General features: G+C 42.9%; 1 protein-coding gene across 3 annotated transcripts in view; it reads right to left on the bottom strand.

The window, feature by feature from the left end:
• Positions 1 to 21,538, bottom strand: part of WAPL (WAPL cohesin release factor) — a 326,703-nt gene that overhangs the window by 8,455 nt on the left and 296,710 nt on the right. For all 3 annotated transcript variants that reach the window (XM_053692042.1, XM_053692040.1, XM_053692041.1), the window contains one exon: positions 5,077 to 5,172. In XM_053692042.1, coding sequence (XP_053548017.1) covers positions 5,077 to 5,172 — 96 coding nt within the window. The remainder of the gene's footprint in view (positions 1 to 5,076; positions 5,173 to 21,538) is intronic.

Below are 21,538 nucleotides of genomic sequence, written 5' to 3' on the forward strand. Positions count from 1 at the left end.
GACACCCAAGCCAAAGGGTTAAATACCCCCCCCCCACTCCTCATCCCCCAGTCATTCTGCCGAGGGAACAAGGAACAGTAGGAGAAATATCAGGGTATAAATGGTGCCAGAAGAACAAACAAAAAATTTTGGCCCGCCCAACAGAGAAAACAGGCAGGGGCCGTGGACTCTCCTCATACAGATGGAAATTAAATGATCTGGTAAGCATAATTTATGTTTTCCATCTTAATATGAGTAGAGTCCACTGCTTCATTCCTTACTTGTGGGAAACATATACCACAAGCTCTAGAGGACACTGAATGAAAATGGGAGGGTAAAAAAAGAGAGGCGGACCCTATTCTGAGGGCACCACAACTTAAAAAAAAATGTAAGGAAAAGGTAGATTAGCCTGAACCTCCAAGGCACTTATTGCATATGTTGGCAAAGACCTCGGGTGGAGAGACCATTGCCCCAAATGGAAGGATTGTCTGCTGAGAAAATCCGCTTCCCAGTTGTCTACACCCGGAATGTGGATCGCTGACAGCGAACAGCTGTGGACCTTCGCCCACTCCAGAATCCGAGATACTTCCCTCATTGCTAGGGAGCTTCTCGTTCCTCCCTGATGGTTGATGTAAGCCACTGAGGTTATGTTGTCCGATTAGAATCTGATAAACTGGGTCGATACCAGAAGGGGCCAAGCCTTCAGAGCATTGAAGACCGCTCAAAGTTTCAAGATGTTGATCGGGAGGAGGGATTCCTCTCGAGTCCACAGGCCCTGTGCCTTCCTGGCAGACCAAACAGCTCCCCACCCCGAGAGACTCTTGTCCGCAGTGACAATCTCCCAGGATGGTCTCAAGGAGGACGTCCCTTGGGACAGATGATCTGGCAAAGCCACCAGGAGAGCGATTCTCTTGACCGGCTGTCCAGAGAAATCTGTTGAGACAGATCTGAATGATTGCTTTTCCACTGTCTCAGCATGCACAGCTGAAGAGGTCTGAGATGGAATCTGGCAAAGGGGATGATGTCCATGCAGGACACCATGAGTTCAATTACCTACATACACTGAGCCACAGATGGCCTGAAGGAGGTCTGGATGGCAAGACAACTGGAAGTTAGCTTGTAACGTCTCTGGTCTGTAAGAAATATCCTCATAGACATAGAGTCTATTATCGTACCCAGGAACACCACCCTGGTACTGGGAATTAGAGAACTCTTTTCTAAGTTTATCTTCCATCAATGAGATCGAAGAAGAAAAAGAGCTTTCGGATGGTCCTCTGCTAGACAGGATGGTGCTTGAACCAAAATGTTGTCTAAGTACGGCGCCACTGCAATCCCTCTGGTTCTGGCTACTGCGAGCAGAGTCCCTAGAACCTTCGTAAAAACTCTTAGGGCCGTAGCCAGACCAAACGGAAGTGCAATCAACTGGAAGTGCTGGTCCAGGAATGCAAATCTTAGGAATTTGAAGTGTTCCTTGTGAATAGGGACGTGAAGGTAGGCATCCTTCAGATCTATGGTGGTCATAAATTGTCCATTCTGGATTAAAGGAAGAATGGACCTTATTGTCTCCATCTTGAACGAGGGGACAGACAGGAATTTGTTTAAACACTTTAGGTCCAGAATCGGATGAAAAGTGCCCTCCTTCTTTGGTACCACAAACAGATTCGAGTAGTATCCCAGACCTCTCTCTGCTGGAGGGACTGGTACAATGAACCCCAGGGCAGAGAGATCCCTCACACACCCTAGAAAGGCCCCTCTCTTTTCTGGCCTTGAAGACAGGTTTGATAAGAGGAATCTGCCCCTGGGAGGATGAGACTTGAAACCTATCTTGTATCCCTGAGCGATGACTTCCAGTACCCACGGGTCTTGCACGTCCCCCAACCAAGCTTCGGAAAAGAGTGACAGCCTGCCCCCTACCAGATCCGAAGCCGGATTGGGGGCCACCCCTTAATGCCGACTTTGACTTGGCAGGCTTCTTATTCTGCTTGGATTTATTCCAGGACTGAGGAGGCTTCCAAGTTCCCTTTGACTGCTCCGGCTTTGCAGAGGGCTGCTGATACTGTGATCTGTCCGAACGATAGGAGTGAAAATTAGGACCTTAACCCTTAGGCTTGCTCTTCTTATCCTGCGGTAAAAAGGCACCTTTGCCTCCAGTAACTGTGGATATGATAGATTCCAGCCCCGGACCAAAAATAATCTTTCCCTTGCATGGGAGGGAAAGAAGTCTAGACTTCTAAGTCATGTCCACAGACCAGAACTGCAGCCAAAGTGCCTTACGGGCTAGCAGAGAAAAACCTGAAGCCTTGGCGTTCAGGCAAATAATCTGCATATTTGCATTACAAATAAAAGAATTAGCTACCCTTAAGGCCCTAATTCTTTCCAGGATTGTGTCGAGGGGACCCTCCACCTATATCAACTCAGATAAGGAGCCGTACCAGTAGGTAGCCGCTACTGCAACCGCAGCAACAGCCGCTGCTGATTGAAACTTATATCCCGTATGCTGAAACATCTTTCTTAATAAAGTTTCCAGCTTCTTATCCATGGGCTCTTTAAACGATGAACTATCCTTAAGAGGGATGGTAGTGCGTTTAGCAAGCGTGGAGATAGCACCGTCTACCTTAGGGACGGAACTCCACAACTCCAACTGAGAGTCCGGAACGGGGAACAATTTCTTAAAGGAAGAAGGGGAAAAAGAAGAACCGAGTCTTTCACACTCGTTCTTAATAATGTTCGCCATCTTTACGGGAACGTCTGTGGTACAACCCTGTCTTCGTAGACCTTATCTAATTTAGGAATGCAAGGTTCCTCCGGTAACTTAGGTTCTGGAACCTCTAAGGTAGCCAACACCTCCTTTAGCAGAAAGCGTAAGTGTTCAATCCTAAATCTAAAGTTTGGTTCCTCTGCAGCCGGAGGCTTAGAGGCAGAAGATTCCGACCCAGAAAGTGCATCCTCTGAAGCATCAGAGGCGTCTCCATCATTGGATAATCTTGCATCAGATAATTCCAATAAGTTAGTAGATGACCCCTGGTAAGGATAGCCATTTAACCCTTTCGCTTGCGCTTAAGATGAGGTAAAGCACTAAAGGCCGCAGACACTGCTGTCTGTAACTGTTCAGTAAAGTCTGACGGAAAAAGGATCCCTCCAGATGGAGGAATATAATGGCTACGGAGAGTTGCATGTGTATTAGGAGATAAATTTAGGGTGTGCACCTCACGGGACGGAGACTCCTCAGATGTAGAAGGCTCAGTAGTACTAAACATATTAGCTTTCTTTGACAAGATTACTTTATCAAGCAGGTGGAACATAATTGAGCAGGCGGGTAATGCCATGGCCTCCTCACAATATAGGCAAGCATTAGCTTTAGGTAAAGAGGGAGTACCCTCTAACATTCACCGTACGGTCAGGAAGAAGAGAATCACTGTGACCACACCCGGTCAAGTGGTGCGCTATGCAGGACCGCCCCTGCACCACTAAAAGCGCGCCAAATCTGACGGGCTGCTCAACGCCAAAAGGAAAGTACCACATCTCACAGCATAAACACTATATTAAAAATATGTGATAAACCTGTTCAATAATTCCCTTCCGGAGATATTAACCCTCGATTCCATACAGATAAAAGGAGTCCCACTGTGACCCTGTCTTCTTGCGTTGTGTGTATAAATAAATGAAACGATCTTACCGGAATCTATGCCGTGGAACAGGAACACAGCCTCTCAAGTTTGACAGTCTTGCAACATCGCTCCTGACATGGACTTGAGTGATAGAAGCAGGAAGTGAAACTCGTCAACACTGATTGCTTAAGGAGCTATTAATACGAGTCTGTATGGGTTTGCAGGAAGATTCTCACTTGATCTTTAGACCCTAACTTTCATCAATGCTCTCACTGAGAGGCTGACAAGACTAGTTAAACTCCAGTTCCGTTCAGAAGAGTACTACCCTCCATAAGGAACTACTCCGTATCTTCTGACCCTTCTCTGCCAACCTCCTGTGACGAAAGGCAAAGAACAACTGGGGGAAGTATTTAAGCCTTTGGCTGTGGTGTCTTTGCCTCCTCCTGGTGGCCAGGTTCTGTATTTCCCACAAGGAATAAAGCCGTGGACTCTCCTCTTATTAAGATGGAAAAATTGTATTTCCCCCAAAAAAAATTGTATTTGAAAAATGTAGATTTGTATTTGTATATCACAATTTATGTACAATGATAAAGAATTGCATTTTTTACAGCAATCTTATTCCATAGAAATCTATAGATAAAAAAAAAGCCATATTTCTTTATTAAAAAGATATGAAACCAAAAAAATTTATTTTGTGATTCAGACAATTTATTATTATCAAACGTGCTTAATTCCCATTCTTTGTTGGAGATATCTAGGCAGGTTCCTGGAGCACTACATGGCAGGAAACAGTGCTGCTATCTAGTGCTCTTGCAAATGGATAACATTCTTGCAAAACTGCTGCTGAGCTTAAGTCCCTGCCTTACAATTAAAGGTACCAAGAGAATGAAGAAAAATGAATAGATGTAAATTAGAAAGTTTAAAATCCATTAAATGCAAAACAAGGTAAATTATGCTAACAAAATTATTATTATTTTTTTTTTAATAACATTCTTTAAAGCATGGCTCAACAAACCCAGGCACCATAGATTCACTGGCTCCTTAAAATTATGCCCTGTCACTATAGTTTAGAGCCCCTTAAGACACCCATGGGTGCCCCCACTACACCTAAAATTTAGCTGGATCCTTTCTAGGCCTTGCAGCTGTATAAAACAAATCCCACTTTGGCTAAACCCTCCAATACCTCCTGTAAAGGCTTTTCAGTAATGATGCTACACAAGGCAGAGGTGAGATAAAGCAGATTGGGAATCAAGTGGTTGTGCAATGCAGCAGGTATCATCAAACACAACAATGTGTGTGTGTGTGTGCGCGTGTGTGTGTGCGTCAAAGTTGGGCAAAATCTGCTGGCCCCTAAATTTATGGATTGGCTCCTAGATTTTCCACAAATTTGTTGAGTCCTGTTCTACAGCGCTTATTTTGTAATGGGGGCTCGATTGCTGGTACATGCTGTATGTGTGAACATAAGAACGGACTTCATAAAAATACTTACTGTAAGGTTCATGAAACTTAGAAACTTTTTAAGCATTTCTGTCATTATTGAGAAGTCTCCATCAGGTAAATGACTGCGTATAGTAGTCACATTAATCTGCGAAAAAAACATATAAAGTCATGTTTATCCTTAAATTAAATCTTTACAGTTGGGGTTTTTATTAATATCCTATTACTGTGTGTTTAAAACCTGCCAACGCATTAAATATATAGGCAGCGACCTGCTAAGGAGCCTTAAAGGGACAGTCTACACCAGAATTTTTATTGTTTTAAAAGATAGATAATCCCTTTATTACCCATTTGCCAGTTTTGCATAACCAACACAGTTATAATAATATACTTTTAACCTCTGTGATTATCTTGTATCTAAGCCTCTGCAAACTGCCCCTTTTTTCAGTTCTTTTGACAGACTTGCAGTCTAGCCAATCAGTGCCTGCTCCCAGATTACTTCACGTGCACGAGCACAGTGTTATCTATATGAAATATGTGAACTAACACCCTCTAGTGGTGAAAAACTGTTAAAATGCAATCTGAAAGAGGTGGGCTTCAAGGTCTAAGAAATTAGCATATGAACCTCCTAGGTTAAGCTTTCAACTAAGAATACCAAGAGAACAAAGCAAAATTGGTGATAAAAGTAAATTAGAAAATTGTTTAAAATTACATTCTCTATCTGAATCATGAAAGTTTATTTTGGCCTACACTGTCCCTTTAAAATAAATACAAACTTGTTTGTAAAATAAAAATAAACCCTAAGCTAGCTACAATGTAACTATTATATAAGTATAATGTAGGTGGCGGCGATGTTAGGGGCGGCAGATTAGGGGTTAATAATATTTAACTAGTGTTTGTGAGGCGGGAGTGCTGCGGATTAGGGGTTAATATGTTTATTATAGTGGCAGCAATGTCCGTAGCGGCAGATTAGGGTTTAAAAATTGTATTATAGTGTTTGTGATGCGGGAGGGCCTCGGTTTAGGGGTTAATAGGTCATTTATGGGTGTTAGTGTACTTTTTAGCACTTTAGTTATGAGTTTTATGCTACAGCGTTGTAGTGTAAAACTCATAACTACTGACTTTAGAATGCGTTACGGATCTTGTCGGTAGATGCTGTACCGCTCACTTTTTGGCCTCCCAGGACAGACTCGTAATGCCGGCGCTATGGAAGTCCCATAGAAAAAAGGGTTTACGAAGTTTACATAAGTCGGTTTGCTTTTATCTTCAAACTACTAAACTATTGGTGAATAAAAGCAAAGTAAGCTGAAACCCCATTAGGAGTTACTAATTTCTGTATTCTTCTTCTTTCTAATTCTTCAAATGTTCCCTGAAACAAGCTTTTAACTACACTTTGTTCTACCCATATACTACTTGCCACATGTAGCATTCCATCTGGTAAACCACATATTTAGACTGACATTTCATACAGTCTTTGTGAATTTCACCCCATTCCATGTCAAATAAAATGTTATATTGGATGAATTAATGTGTGAGCAACAAGCACTTCCATTTTGAAACATGTCATGTAAATTCCTTCTATTAAAGGGACAGTCTACACCAGAATTTTTATTGTTTTACAAGATAGATAATCCCTTTATTACCCATTTCCCAGTTTTGCATAACCAACACAGTTGTAATAATATACTTTTAACCTCTGTGATTATCTTGTATCTAAGCCTCTGCAAACTGCCCCTTTTTTTCAGTTCTTTTGACAGACTTGCAGTCTAGCCAATCAGTGCCTGCTCCCAGATAACTTCTCGTGCACGAGCACAGTGTTATCTATATGAAATACGTGAACTAACACCCTCTAGTGGTGAAAAACTGTTAAAATGCAATCTGAAAGAGGTGGGCTTCAAGGTCTAAGAAAACATAATTTATGCTTACCTGATAAATTTATTTCTCTTGTGATGTATCGAGTCCACGGATTCATCCTTACTTGTGGGATATTCTCCTTCCCTACAGGAAGTGGCAGAGAGAGCACCCACAGCAGAGCTGTCTATATAGCTCCTCCCTTAGCTTCACCCCCCAGTCATTCGACCGAAGGCTAGGTAGAAAAAGGAGAAACTATAGGGTGCAGTGGTGACTGAAAGTTTTAAAAATAAAAATATATATATATATATATGCCTGTCGTAATAAACAGGGCGGGCCGTGGACTCGATACATCACAAGAGAAATAAATTTATCAGGTAAGCATAAATTATGTTTTCTCTTGTAAGATGTATCAAGTCCACGGATTCATCCTTACTTGTGGGATATCAATACCAAAGCTTTAGGACACGGATGAAGGGAGGGACAAGACAGGTACCTTAAACGGAAGGCACCACTGCTTGTAGAACCTTTCTCCCAAAAATAGCCTCCGAAGAAGCAAAAGTATCGAATTTGTAAAATTTTGGAAAGAGTATGAAGCGAAGACCAAGTCGCCGCCTTACAAATCTGTTCAACAGAAGCCTCATTTTTAAAAGCCCATGTGGAAGCCACAGCTCTAGTAGAATGAGCAGTAATCCTTTCAGGAGGCTGCCGTCCAGCAGTCTCATAGGCCAAACGGATGATGCTTTTCAGCCAAAAGGAAAGAGGTAGCCGTAGCCTTTTGGCCTCTCCACTTTCCAGAATAAACAACAAACAATGAAGATGTTTGACGGAAATCTTTGGTTGCTTGTAAGTAGAACTTTAAAGCACGAACCACATCAAGAATGTGCAACAGACGTTCCTTCTTTGATGAAGGATTAGGAAACAGTGAAGGAACAACAATCTCTTGATTGATATTCTTATTAGAAACAACCTTAGGAAGAAACCCAGGTTTGGTACGCAAAACCACCATATCTGAATGGAAAATAAGATAAGGTGAATCACACTGTAAAGCAGATAGCTCAGAAACTCTTCGAGCCAAAGAGATAGCAACTAAAAACAAAACTTTCCAAGATAGAAGCTTAATATCTATGGAATGCATAGGTTCAAACGGAGCCCCTTGAAGAACTCTAAGGACTAAGTTTAGGCTCCAAGGAGGAGCAACAGGCCTAAATACAGGCTTAATTCTGACCAAAGCCTGACTAAAGGTTTGAACGTCTGGGACATCTGCCAGACGTCTGTGTAGTAGAATAGACAAAGCAGATATTTGCCCTTTAAGAGAACTATCTAATAATCCCTTCTCCAAACCCTCTTGGAGAAAAGACAATATTCTAGGAATCCTAATCCTACTCCACAAGTAACCTTTGGATTCACACCAATAAAGAAATTTGCGCCAAATCTTATGACAGATCTTCCTGGTGACAGGTTTTCTAGCCTGAATCAGGGTATCAATGACCGACTCAGAGAATCCACGCTTAGATAGAATTAGGCGTTCAATCTCCAAGCAGTCAGACGCAGAGAAACTAGATTTGGATGCGAGAACAGACCCTGGATTAGAAGGTCCCGCCTCATTGGCAGGATCCACGGTGGAACCGAAGACATACCCACTGCATACCAAGTCCTGCGTGGCCACGCAGGTGCTATCAGAATCACCAAAGCTCTCTCCTGCTTGATTCTGACAACCAGACATGGAAGGAGAGGAAGCGGTGGAAATACGTAGGCCAGATTGAAGGACCAAGGCACTGCTAGAGCATCTATCAGTACCGCCTTGAGATCCCTGGACCTGTAACAAGGAAGTTTGGCATTCTGACGAGACGCCATCAGATCCAATTCTGGTGTGCCCCATAGCTGAATCAGCTGAGCAAATACTTCCGGATGGAGTTCCCACTACCCCGGATGAAAAGTCTGACGACTTAGAAAATCCGCCTCCCAGTTCTCTACTCCTGGGATGTGGATTGCTGAGAGATGGCAAGAGTGATACTCTGCCCATCGGATTATTTTGGTTACCTCCATCATCGCTAGAGAACTCCTTGTTCTTCCTTGATGATTGATATAAGCTACAGTCGTGATGTTGTCCGACCGAAACCTGATGAATTTGGCTGCAGCAAGCTGAGGCCACGCCTGAAGCGCCTTGAATATCGCTCTCAGTTCTAGATTTTTTATCGGAAGAAGAGATAACCTCCCGAGACCATAAGCCCTGTGCTTTCAGGGAGTTGCAGACTGCACCCCAGCCTAGCAGGCTGGCATCTGTCGCTACAATGAGTCGCTCTGGCCTGTGGAAGTACATTCCCTGAGACAGGTGGTCCTGAGACAACCACCAGAGAAGAGAATCTCTGGTCTCCTGGTCCAGATGCAGTTGAGGAGATAAATCTGCATAATCCCCATTCCACTGTTTGAGCATGCATAGTTGCAGTGGTCTGAGGTGTAGGAGGGCAAAAGGAACTATGTCCATTGCCGCTACCATGAGTCCAATTACCCCCATACACTGAGCCACTGATGGCCGAGGAATGGAATGAAGAGTTCGGCAAGTGGTTAAAAGTTTTGATTTTCTGACCTCCGTCGGAAATATTTTCATTTCTACCGAATCCCTAGAAAGGAAACTCTTGTAAGAGGGAAGAGAGAACTCTTTTTTTATGTTCACCTTCCACCCGTGAGATCTCAGAAAAGCCAACACAATGTCCGTGTGAGACTTGGCTAGCTGAAAAGTCGACGCCTGAATTAGATGTCTAGATAAGGCGCCACTGCTATGCCCCGAGGTCGTAGAACCGCCAGAAGGGACCCAAGCACCTTTGTGAAAATTCTTGGAGCCGTGGCCAACCCGAAGGGAAGAGCCACAACCTGACTGGTAATGCCTGTTTAGAAAGGCAAATCTGAGAAATTGATGATGATCTCTGTGAATAGGGATGTGTAGATAGGCATCCTTTAAGTCCACGGTAGTCATATATTGACCCTCCTGAATCAGAGGCAGAATAGTCCGAATGGTCTCCATCTTGAATGATGGAACTTTGAGGAACTTGTTTAGAATTTTGAGATCCAAGATTGGTCTGAAAGTTCCCTCTTTTTTGGGAACCACAAACAGGTTTGAGTAGAACCCTAGCCCCTGTTCCTCTTTTGGGACTGGGCGGATCACTCTCATGGTAAGAAGATCTTCTACACAGCGTAAGAACGCCTCTCTCTTTGTCTGGTTTACAGACAATCGAGAAATATGAAATCTCCCAGTTGGAAGGGAATCTTTGAATTCCAGAAGATATCCCTGGGACACAATTTCTAAAGCCCAGGGATCGTGAACATCTCTTGCCCAAGCCTGAGCGAAGAGAGTCTGCCCCTTACTAGATCCGGTCCCGGATCGGGGGCTACCCCTTCATGCTGTCTTAGAGGCAGCTGCAGGCTTCTTGGCCTGTTTACCCTTGTTCCAGGCCTGGTTAGGTCTCCAGACTGACTTGGAGTGGGCAAAATTCCCCTCTTGCTTTGCAGCAGAGGAAGCTGAAACGGAACCACTCCTGAAGTTCCGAAAGGAACGAAAATTATTTTGTTTGGTCTTCATCTTATTTGATTTATCCTGAGGAAGGGCATGGCCTTTCCCTCCAGTGATATCTGAAATAATCTCAGTTCAGGCCCAAATAGGGTCTTTCCTTTGAAAGGGATGTTCAAAAGTTTAGATTTAGATGACACATCAGCAGACCAGGACTTAAGCCATAACGCCCTGCGTGTTAAAATGGCAAAACTTGAATTCTTTGCCGCTAACTTAGCTAGTTGAAATGCGGCATCTGTAATAAAAGAATTAGCCAACTTAAGGGCCTTGATTCTATCCATAATCTCCTCTAATGGAGTCTCCATCTGAAGAGCCTCTTCTAGAGCCTCAAACCAGAAAGCAGCTGCAGTAGTTACAGGAACAATGCACGCAATAGGTTGGAGAGAAAAACCCTGATGAACAAAAATTTTCTTCAGGAGACCCTCTAATTTTTTATCCATAGGATCTTTGAAAGCACAACTGCCTTTGATAGGTATAGTTGTACGCTTAGACAGAGTAGAAATAGCTCCCTCCACCTTAGGAACTGTCTGCCACAAGTCCCGCATGGTGTCAGATATGGGAAACATTTTCTTAAAAACAGGAGGGGGAGAGAACGGAATACCTGGTCTATCCCACTCCTTAGAAATAATATTCACAAACCTCTTAGGGACTGGAAAAACATCAGTGTAAACAGGAACCTCTAAGTACCTGTCCATTTTACACAATTTCTCTGGAACCACAATAGGGTCACAATCATCTAGAGTCGCTAATACCTCCCTGAGCAATAAGCGGAGGTGTTCAAGCTTAAATTTAAAGGCCGTCATATCAGAATCTGTCTGAGGAAGCGTCTTTCCTGAATCAGAAATTTCTCCCTCAGATAACAAATCCCTCACCCTTACTTCAGAGCATTGTGAGGGCATATCAGATACGGCTACTAAAGCGTCAGATGGCTCAGCATTTTTCCTAAACCCAGAGCTGTCCCGCTTTAGTCCCTTCAAAAAACGTTATAATTGTCCTCAATAAACAAAACGTTTTTTCATAACAGTGTCACCAGTAACTAATGAGCCCTTCAAGCAAGCTGAAATTCCTATCAAAGTGTCTGAATACAGCTTACCCTTCCCTCATGGGGATATTGCCAGCTTTTCTAGAATTAACTCAGTCTGTCTAGAAAAATATAGACTGAACATACTTCATATGCAGCTTAGCCTGCAAACCGTTCTCCCAAATGAAGTTATCCAGTACTCTTCAGTCCTTGTGAGAACAGCAGTGGATCTTAGTTACAAAGTGATAAGATCATCATCCTCCTTGCAGAAATCTTCATCCCTTTTCTGCCAGAGAGTAAATTGTACACACCGGTACCATTTAAAATAATAAACTTTTGCTTGAGAAATAAAAAAACTAACATTTTAGTCACCACATAGCTCTTTGCCCTTCATAGCAGTTAAGCAGGCAGAGAGAATGATTGGGGGGTGGAGCTAAGGGAGGAGCTATATAGACAGCTCTGCTGTGGGTGCTCTCTCTGCCACTTCCTGTAGGGAAGGAGACTATCCCACAAGGATGAATCCGTGGACTCGATACATCTTACAAGAGAAATTAGCATATGAACCTCCTAGGTTTAGCTTTCAACTAAGAATACCAAGAGAACAAAGCAAAATTGGTGATAAAAGTAAATTGGAAAATTGTTTACAATTACATGCTCTATCTGAATCATGAAAGTTTATTTTGGCCTAGACTGTCCCTTTAATACAGATCACTAATGTTTGTATTATAAGGTCCCTTTATCTGTCAATTACAAGACTGACCATCTTTATTACTTTTATTGGTATAACAATCACTGTGATATAAATATTCTATCTTCTACACCACACACTAATTAAAGGGACCATCACAATTTGCATTTCAACAATGCATAAAGTTTCTTTATTGAAAATGGAACATCATAATATACATTATTTATTTTGCTTCCTTCTTCTGTAAAATACATTACAAATACAAATTGCAATTGTTCTACTTTCTCCCAGCAAGCTCAGGAGTTAATACTTTTAGCTAATTTAGCTGTGGGGTTTTGTTAACCCCTCCTACCTGACATTCTATTTAATCTTTTTTTTTTTTAAGGTGGATTATTATTTTTGCATTCACAATCATGATAGGAAAGTATTCTTTGCAATAGCAGTGATACAAGGTAGTTTAGGTGCTAATATTATTGTGTATATAAATATATGTTCAGCCCTTTTTCATTTGAAAATTCAGTCTTCGTGAAGTCTGAACTACAGTGTCTCTCCAAGCTGGAAAATCTTTGACTATCAGGGCCACTGTGAGTTTGGCCTTTTTTCTATGTTAAAGAGATTGATTTCAACTGCAGTTGTTCAATTCTTAGCAGCTTTAAATAAAATAAAAGATGGCTAAAAACAAATTATGCTTAGCAGATAATTTCCTTTCCTTCTGTATGAGGAGAGTCCACGGCTTCATTCCTTACTTGAGGGAATATAGAACCTGGCCACCAGGAGGAGGCAAAGACACCACAGCCAAAGGCTTAAATACCTCCCTCCCCCACTTCCCTCATATCCCAGTCATTCTGCCAAGGGAACAAGGAAAAGTAGGAGAAATATCAGGGTATAAATGGTGCCAGAAAACAAAACTAAATCTAGGTCCGCCCTTCGGAGAATACGGACAGGGGCTGTGGACTCTCCTCATACAGAAGAAAAAGAATATTTTCTGTTTAACATAATTTATGTTTTCCTTCTTAATATGAGCACAGCTTCATTCCTTACTTGTGGGAAACGTATACCCAAGCTCCAGAGGACACTGAATGAACGGGAGGGTAAAAGTAATGCAGACCCTATTCTGAGGGCAACACAGCCTGCAAAACCATTCTCCCAAAAGCTGCTTCAGCCAAAGCAAAATTTAGAAAAGGTATGTAAGGAGGACCAAGTAGCTGTCCTACAAATCTGATCCATAGAGGCCTCATTCTTGAAGGCCCAAGAGGAAGCCACTGCTCTAGTTGAATGAGCCTTAATCCTCTGAGGAGGCTTATGTCCCGCTGTCTCATAAGCTAAGCGAATAATGTTCCTCAATCAAAAAGATAAGGAAGTGGACAAAGCCTTCTGCCCCCCCTACGCTTCCCAGAATAGACAACAAAGAAGAAGTTGGTCTAAACTCCTTTGTAGCCTGAAGATAGAACTTCAAGGCCCAAACCACATCCAAATTATGAAGTAAACGTTCCTTCGAAAGAGGAGGATTAGGACTACAAATTTAGGAAGAAAACCTAATCCAGTACAAAGAACAGCCTTATTAGCATGAAATACTAGGTAAGGAGGCTCACATTGCAAGGCAGCCATTTCAGAGACTCTGCACGCCGAAGCAATGGCCAGTAGAAAGAGAACCTTCCAAGACAGTAATTTAATGTCAACTACATGCATAGACTCAATTGGAGCCTTCTGCAAAACTTTAAGAAAAAGATTTAAACTCCAAGGAGTAGCGCTAGATCTAAACACAGGCCTGATTCTAGCCAGAGCCTGAACAAAAAAGACTGAACATCTGGAAGCTCAGCGAGCCACTTGTGCAGTAACACAGATAGGGCCGAAATCTGTCCCTTAAAGGGACAGTAAAGTCACAAAAAAACTTTCATGATTTAAATAGGGCATGTAATTGTAAACAACTTTCCAATTTACTTTTATTACCAATTTTGCTTTGTTCTCTTGGTATTCTTAGTTGAAAGCTAAATCTAGGAGGTTCATGTGCTAATTTCTTAGACCTTGAAGACTGCCTCTAATCGGAAAGCATTGACAGCTTTTCACCACTAGAGGGCGTTAGTTCATGTGTTTCATATAGATAACATTGAGCTCTGGCACGTGAAGCTCCTAAGAGCAAGCACTGATTGGCTAAAAATGCATGTCTGTCAAAAGAACTGAAATAAGGAGGAAGTTTGCAAAGGCTTAGATACAAGGTTATCACAGAGGTAAAAAGTATATTATTATAACTGTGTTGGTTATGCAAAATTGGGGAATGGGTAATAAAGGGATTATCTACCTTTTTAAACAACAAAAATTCTGGTGTTTACTGTCCCTTTAAGGGAGCTAGCAGAAAGGTCCTTCTCCAGACCATCCTGGAGAAAAGAAAGAATCCTGGAAACCCTGACCTTATGCCAGGGAAATCCATGCTCTTCACAGCAAAATAAGTAAGTTCTCCACACCTTATGATAGATGCGGCGAGTAACCGGCTTACAAGCTTGAATGAGAGTATCAATAACTCTCTCCGAGAAACCTCTTCTGGCTAGGACTAATCGTTCAATCTCCACGCAGTCAGCCTCAGAGAATCTAGATTTTGATGAACAAAGGGAACTTGTTCCAGAAGATCCATGCGACAAGGTAACTTACATGGAGATGACGACGACATCCCCACTAGATTCGCGAACCACATCCTTCACAGCCACGCTGGAGCAATCAGTATCACCGATGCCTGCTCCTGCTTGATGTGAGCCACTACTCGAGGAAGGAGAGGTAATGGCAGAAAAAGGTATATTAGACTGAACCTCCAAGGCACCAGTAATGCATCTATTAGCTCTGCCTGAGGATCCCTAAGTAGCTTGGTATTGAGACAGGACGCCATAAGATCTATCTCCGGAGTCCCCCACCTGTTACACATCTCTGCAAACACATCGGGATGGAGAGACCATTCCCCCAGATGAAAGGATCGTCTGCTGAGAAAATCCGCTTCCCAGTTGTCCACACCCGGAATTTGGATAGCTGACAGCAAACAGTTGGGGGCCTCCAGAATCCGAGATACCTCCCTCATTGTTAGGGAGCTCCTCGTTCCTCCCTGGTGGTTGATGTATGCCACCAAGGTGATATTGTCTGATTGGAATCTGATAAACTGGGACGAACCCAGACGGGGCCAAGCCTTCAGAGCATTGAAGATTGCTAGAAGTTCCAGAATGTTGATCGGAAGAGAGCTCTCCTCCCTAGACCAAAGGTCCTGAGCCTTCTTGGCTCCCCAAACTGCTCCCCATCCTGAGAGACTCGCATCTGTAGTCACAATCTCCCATGGATGGTCTTTAAAAGGTTGTCCATCGGTTCAGGTGATCTGGACAGAGTCACCAAGAGAGCGATTTCTATTGACCGGTTGTCCAGAGAGATCTGTTGAGACAGATCCGAATGATTGCCGTTCCACTGTCTCAGCATGCACAGTTGTAACGGTCTGAGATTGAACCTGGCAAAGGGAATTATGTCCATGGTGGACAACATGAGACCAATCACCTCCATACACTGCGCCACAGAGGGACTTGAAGTCCGGAGGGCAAGACATGCCGAAGCCAGCTTGCAGCGTCTCTGGTCTGAAAGAAATATCCTCATGACTAGTGAGTCTATTATAGTGCCCAGGAATTCTACCCTCGTGCTTGGAATAAGAACTCTTTTCTAAGTTAATCTTCCATCCATGGGATCGAAGAAGAGAGAGAAGAGATTCAGAATGAAAGTATGGTGCTTGTACCAGAATATTGTCCAAGTAAGGTGCTACTGCAATGCCCTGGGTTCTGGATACGGCCAAGAGAGCCCCCAGAACCTTCATGAAAATTCTTAGGGCAGTAGCTAGGCCAAACGGAAGAGCAATAAACTGGAAGTGCTGGTCCAGGAAGGCAAACCTTAGGAACTGAAAGTGTTCCCTGTGGATTGCGATATGAAGGTAAGCATCCTTCAGATCTATAGTGGTCATGAACTGTCCCTTCTGGACTAAGGGAAGGATGGACCTTATCGTCTCCATCTTGAACGAGGTTACGTTCAGAAACCTGTTTAAGCACTTTAGGTCCAGAATCGCATGGAAAGTTCCCTCCTTTTTTGGGACCACGAAAAGGTTTTGAGTAGTATGCCAAGCCTGGTTCCTCTCTGGGAACCGGGATAATGACTCCCTAAAGAGGACAGATCCCGGATGCACCCCAGAAAGGCCTCCCTCTTTTCTGGTTTTGATGACAGATTTGAGAGGAGGAATCTGCCCTTGGGTGGAAGAGACTTTAATCCAATTCTGTAACCCTGAGCAATGACCTCTAGAGCCCAAGGATCCTGCACATACCTGAACCAAGCTTTTGAGAAGAGAAAAAGTCTGCCCCCTACCTGATCCATAGACGGATCGGGGGTGACCCCTTCATGCTGATTTAGTCTCAGCAGGCTTCTTGCTCTGCTTGGACTTATTCCAGGACTTAGCCGGCTTCCAGGTCTTAGGTTGCTCGGTCTTAGCAGAGAATTGCTGACACTGGGATTTGTCAGAACGAAAATTATCCTTAGATCTGTTCTTTTTATCTTGCGGTAGAGGAAGGCACCCTTGCCCCCTGTAACCGTGGAGATAATGGAGTCCAGGCCTGGACCAAACAAAATCTTACTCTTGAATGGAAGGGAAAGGAGTCTGGACTTGGAAGTCAAGTCCGCAGACCTAGACTTCAGCCGCAGAGCCCGGCGGGCCTGAACTGAAAACCCAGCAGTTTTAGCATTTAAACGAGTAATTTGCATATTCGCATCACAAATAAAAGAATTAGCAACCCTTAAAGCCTTAATTCTATCAAGAATAATATTGAGGGGACCTTCCACCTTGATCAATTCCGATAAGGAGTCACACCAGTAGGTAGCCGCGGCAACTGCCACCGCTGGTTGAAATAAATATCCCAAATGTTGAAACATCTTTCTTAAAGTTTCCATCTTTTTATCCATGGGCATGAACGACGAACTATCCTCCAGTGGGATAGTAGTGAATTTTGCAAGCGTGGAGACAGTGCCATCCACCTTAGGGACGGAACCCCACAACTCCAATTGAGAGTCCGGAACCGGGAAAAGTTTCTTAAAAGCAGACGAAGGGTTAAAGGAAGAACCAATCCTCTCCCATTCGTTCTTAATAATTTTTGCCATATTTACAGGAACAGGGAAAGTCTGAGGAACAACCCTGTCTTCGTAAACTCTATCCAGTTTAGGAATTAAAGGTTTGTCAGGCCGTTTGGCCTCTGGAACCTCTAAGGTAGCCAGAGCTTCCTTTAAAAGCACAAGTGCTCCATCCTAAATCTAAAATCTGGTTTCTCCGCAATCCGAGGCTTAGAGGGAGCCGATTCCGACCCTGAAAGTTCACACTCTAAAGTATCAGAAAGAACCTCATCATCAGACTATCGTCAGCTATCAGCTATAGCCAATAAACTGGATGATGACCCCTGGGAAGGATAGCAATATTTGACCTTTCACTTGCAGGGTGAGGTAAAGCACTAATGGTCGCAGACAATGCTGTTTGTAACTGTGCAGTGAAGTCTGGAGGAAAAAGGCCTCCTTCCAGATGGAAGATCAGGCGTGCTATGGGAAACTGCATGTGTATTAGGAGATGAAAGCAGGGTGCGCATCTCACAGGATGGGGACCCCTCAAAGGTGGAAGGCTCAGTGGTATCAAACATGTTAACCTTTTTTGACATAATCACTTATATAATCACAATATAAACAGGCATTAGTCTTAGGTATAGAGGGAGTACCCTCTAAAACATCAGTCCTCCATAGCTATGGGCTAACGGCACCTTTATACCCCCAATGGCTGGGGCACTCACCACCTCCTATGACCCAGGCAAACAGAGAAAACCGGTTCTCTCTGATAACCAGCATGGTCAGAGTAGGAAATAAAGCTACAACAACACTCGGTAACATGGTGCGCAACCTAGGACCGCCTCCGCTAAGGAAAAGCACGCCAAGTTGTAAAGCTGCGCCTCTGAAGTAGCCTGTCCAAACTCAGCCTATGTGCCTCAGAAATCATCTCACACAACGCAGTATAATCAAATAAAAATGTATTATATCAATCCCCACTGTTCAATAATCCCCCCTCGGGAGATATTAACCCTTGAATCCATACAGATAAAAGGTAAATATACTCTGACCCTGTCTTCTTGGGTTATCATGTGTGTATAAATAAATGAAACTCTCTTACCAGAATCTATGATGTGGAACAGAAACACAGCCTCTCAAGTTTGACAGTCTTGTAGCATCGCTCCTGACATGGACTTGAGTGATGGAAGCAGGCAGTGAAACTAGTCTACACTGATTGCTTAGGAGCTGTTAATACGAGTCTGGATGGGTTCGCAGAAAGACCCTCCCTGCATCTGCAGACTAACTTTCGTCAATGCTCTCACTGAGAGGCTGACAAGACTACTTAAAACTCCAGTCCCATTTCAAAGGGTAAATACCCTTCATAAGGAACTACTCCGTATCTTCTGACACTTCTCTGCCAACCTCCTGTGACGAAAGGCAAAGAATGACTGGGATATGAGGGAAGTGGGGGAGGTATTTAAGCCTTTGGTTGGGGTATCTTTGCCTCCTCCTGGTGGCCAGGTTCTGTATTCCCACAAGGAATGAAGCCGTGGACTCTCCTCATATTAAGGAGGAAACAGGGTTAAAAAGTCCCGTTAAAAAGTCCTGTTGGGGGGCATGTCCAAGCTGCGGCCAAGTTCAGACAAATTCAGAAGCTTTTACGGCAATTTAAGTAATCTGTTTACTCTGATGACTTTTATGCCATTCAACATAGAATTGAACTTTAACTGGGGAGAGGTTTTGGAGTCGAATGATATCTATATCACTGCTATCCCGTTACCAGAAGATCCAAACCATTCGAGACAGAAACTAGCGGCCTAAGACACTTTACTAACTTCCCCCCCTGGCTCGACAATCAGCCGGGTAAAGCAGTATTACATCTGCTGAGACTACCAGAATTTACCACGCTGACTGAACTCCTTTGCCTTAGTACACTGAGAGGTGCGGATTGTGGAAAAATGAGAAAATATACGGCCCTACTAACTAATTATGGAGCCTGATGTCCTAGCACTCCTGAAACCAAATTTCTCTTAAGATGGAGAAGCATTTTACCTCACTTATACAGAGTGTAAGAGCAGAGCGGGAAGGTGCCGCGAAGGTGATTGAGATACATGGGCCAGCACTGATGTTAAGAGACCCGTTGGAAATGGGTGAGGGAGACCACGATGCTGAGGTAGATGAGTCTACTAGCATAGACGCATTGCATCCAGAATTCAGAGAATCACTTCCAGATACCGTAACTACTTACTTCACGACACACGTAACCGAGATAATAAATGAGGGGTTGAACCTGAGTTCCCACGAGATGCGGCTGGTCGAGAGGGGACTCGGGATGGACTGTGTCTCAAAGTGTTCAGTGAAACCATGGATAGTTGTGGCATATACCCTCCTCAACCACAACAAGATTGCATAGGCTCGATCCACGAGTTCCTGTGTGGAGCCCTCTGGCCTCTTGTCTGATGTTGAGACTGTGAGCTCTCTTTTAGGTACCCTCATTCCCACTACAGCAGGTCCTGTTATACTAAACCACCATCTGAAAGAGACTGGGGATCGCATATTGATCTTAAACTAACCTATCCCTTCTACTGTACTGGTAGTTTTTGCACAGTAGGTTTTAATCTTCAGATAACGTGTATAGTTTACAGTTGGCTCTCCTCTTTAAAAAAACAGCAGTTTCCAGTTTATATTTGTACATAGGTTTATTAGGATAAACCAGTCTCCAGGATTATATTATAACTTAATGTATAATGGATACTATAGTTTTCTCAATGCAGGACATACCCACAAGGGTGTCAGCTTCTTTGTACACGATTATGCTATATGCTCTAACTCCCTATCTCCACATAAGTACTGTTATAGTGCTTAGGTTGACAGTGTCTGTTTCTATTCTCAACTATTTTATTTACTGGACAATTTAGGTAGGGTTAGCACTGCATTTTTCCCCAGTCCTATAATACTAGCCCTGAGCTATGGAGACAAAAAACAATTTATGTAAGAACTTACCTGATAAATTCATTTCTTTCATATTGGCAAGAGTCCATGAGCTAGTGACGTATGGGATATACAATACTACCAGGAGGGGCAAAGTTTCCCAAACCTCAAAATGCCTATATATACACCCCTCACCACACCCAAAATTCAGTTTAATGAATAGCCAAGTAGTGGGGTGAAAGGAGTAAAAAGCATCAAAAAAAGTAACTGGAAATATAATTGTGCTTTATACAAAAAATCATAACCACCATAAAAAAGGTGGGTCTTGGACTCTTGCCAATATAAAATAATTTAATTTATCAGGTAAGTTCTTACATAAATTATGTTTTCTTTCATGTAATTGGCAAGAGTCCATGAGCTAGTGATGTATGGGATAGTAATACCCAAGATGTGGAACTCCACAGAAGATTCACTAGAGAGCGAGGGATAAAAATAATAACTGCCATTTTCCGCTGAAAAATTTAATCCACAACCAAAAAATATAAGTTTTTTCTCATAGTCGAAAATAAAAAAACTTAAACATAAGCAGAAGAATCAAACTGAAACAGCTGCCTGAAGAACTTTTCTACCAAAAACTGCTTCCGAAGATGCAAATACATCAAAGCGGTAGAATTTAGTAAATGTATGCAAAGAAGACCAAGTTGCTGCTTTGCAAATCTGATCAACTGAAGCTTCATTCTTAAAAGTCCACGAAGTGGAGACTGATTTAGTAGAATGAGCTGTAATTATCTGAGGCGGGGCCTGACCCGACTCCAAATAAGCCTGATGAATCAAAAGCTTTAACCAAGATGCCAAGGAAATGGCAGAAGCTTTCTGACCTTTCCTAGAGCCAGAAAAGATAACAAAATAGACTAGAAGTCTTCCTGAAATCTTTAGTAGCTTCTATATAATATTTCAAAGCTCTTACAACATCCAAAGAATGTAAAGATCTCTCCAAAGAATTCTTAGGACACAAAGAGGGAACAACAATTTCACTATTAATGTTGTTAGAATTCACAACCTTAGGTAGAAATTTAAATGAAGTCCGCAAAACTGCCTTATCCTGATGGAAATTCTGAAAAGGAGATTCACAAGAAAGAGCAGATAATTCAGAAACTCTTCTAGCAGAAGAGATGGCCAAAAGGAACAACACTTACCAAGAAAGTAGTTTAATGTCCAAAGAATGCATAGGCTCAAAAGGAGGAGCCTGTAAAGCCTTCAAAACCAAATTAAGACTCCAAGGAGGAGAGATTGATTTAATGACAGGCTTGATACGGACCAAAGCCTGTACAAAACAGTGAATATCAAGAAGCTTAGCAATCTTTCTG

The sequence above is a fragment of the Bombina bombina genome, chromosome 9 (assembly GCF_027579735.1).
Source record: "Bombina bombina isolate aBomBom1 chromosome 9, aBomBom1.pri, whole genome shotgun sequence".
Classification (NCBI taxonomy): domain Eukaryota; kingdom Metazoa; phylum Chordata; class Amphibia; order Anura; family Bombinatoridae; genus Bombina; species Bombina bombina.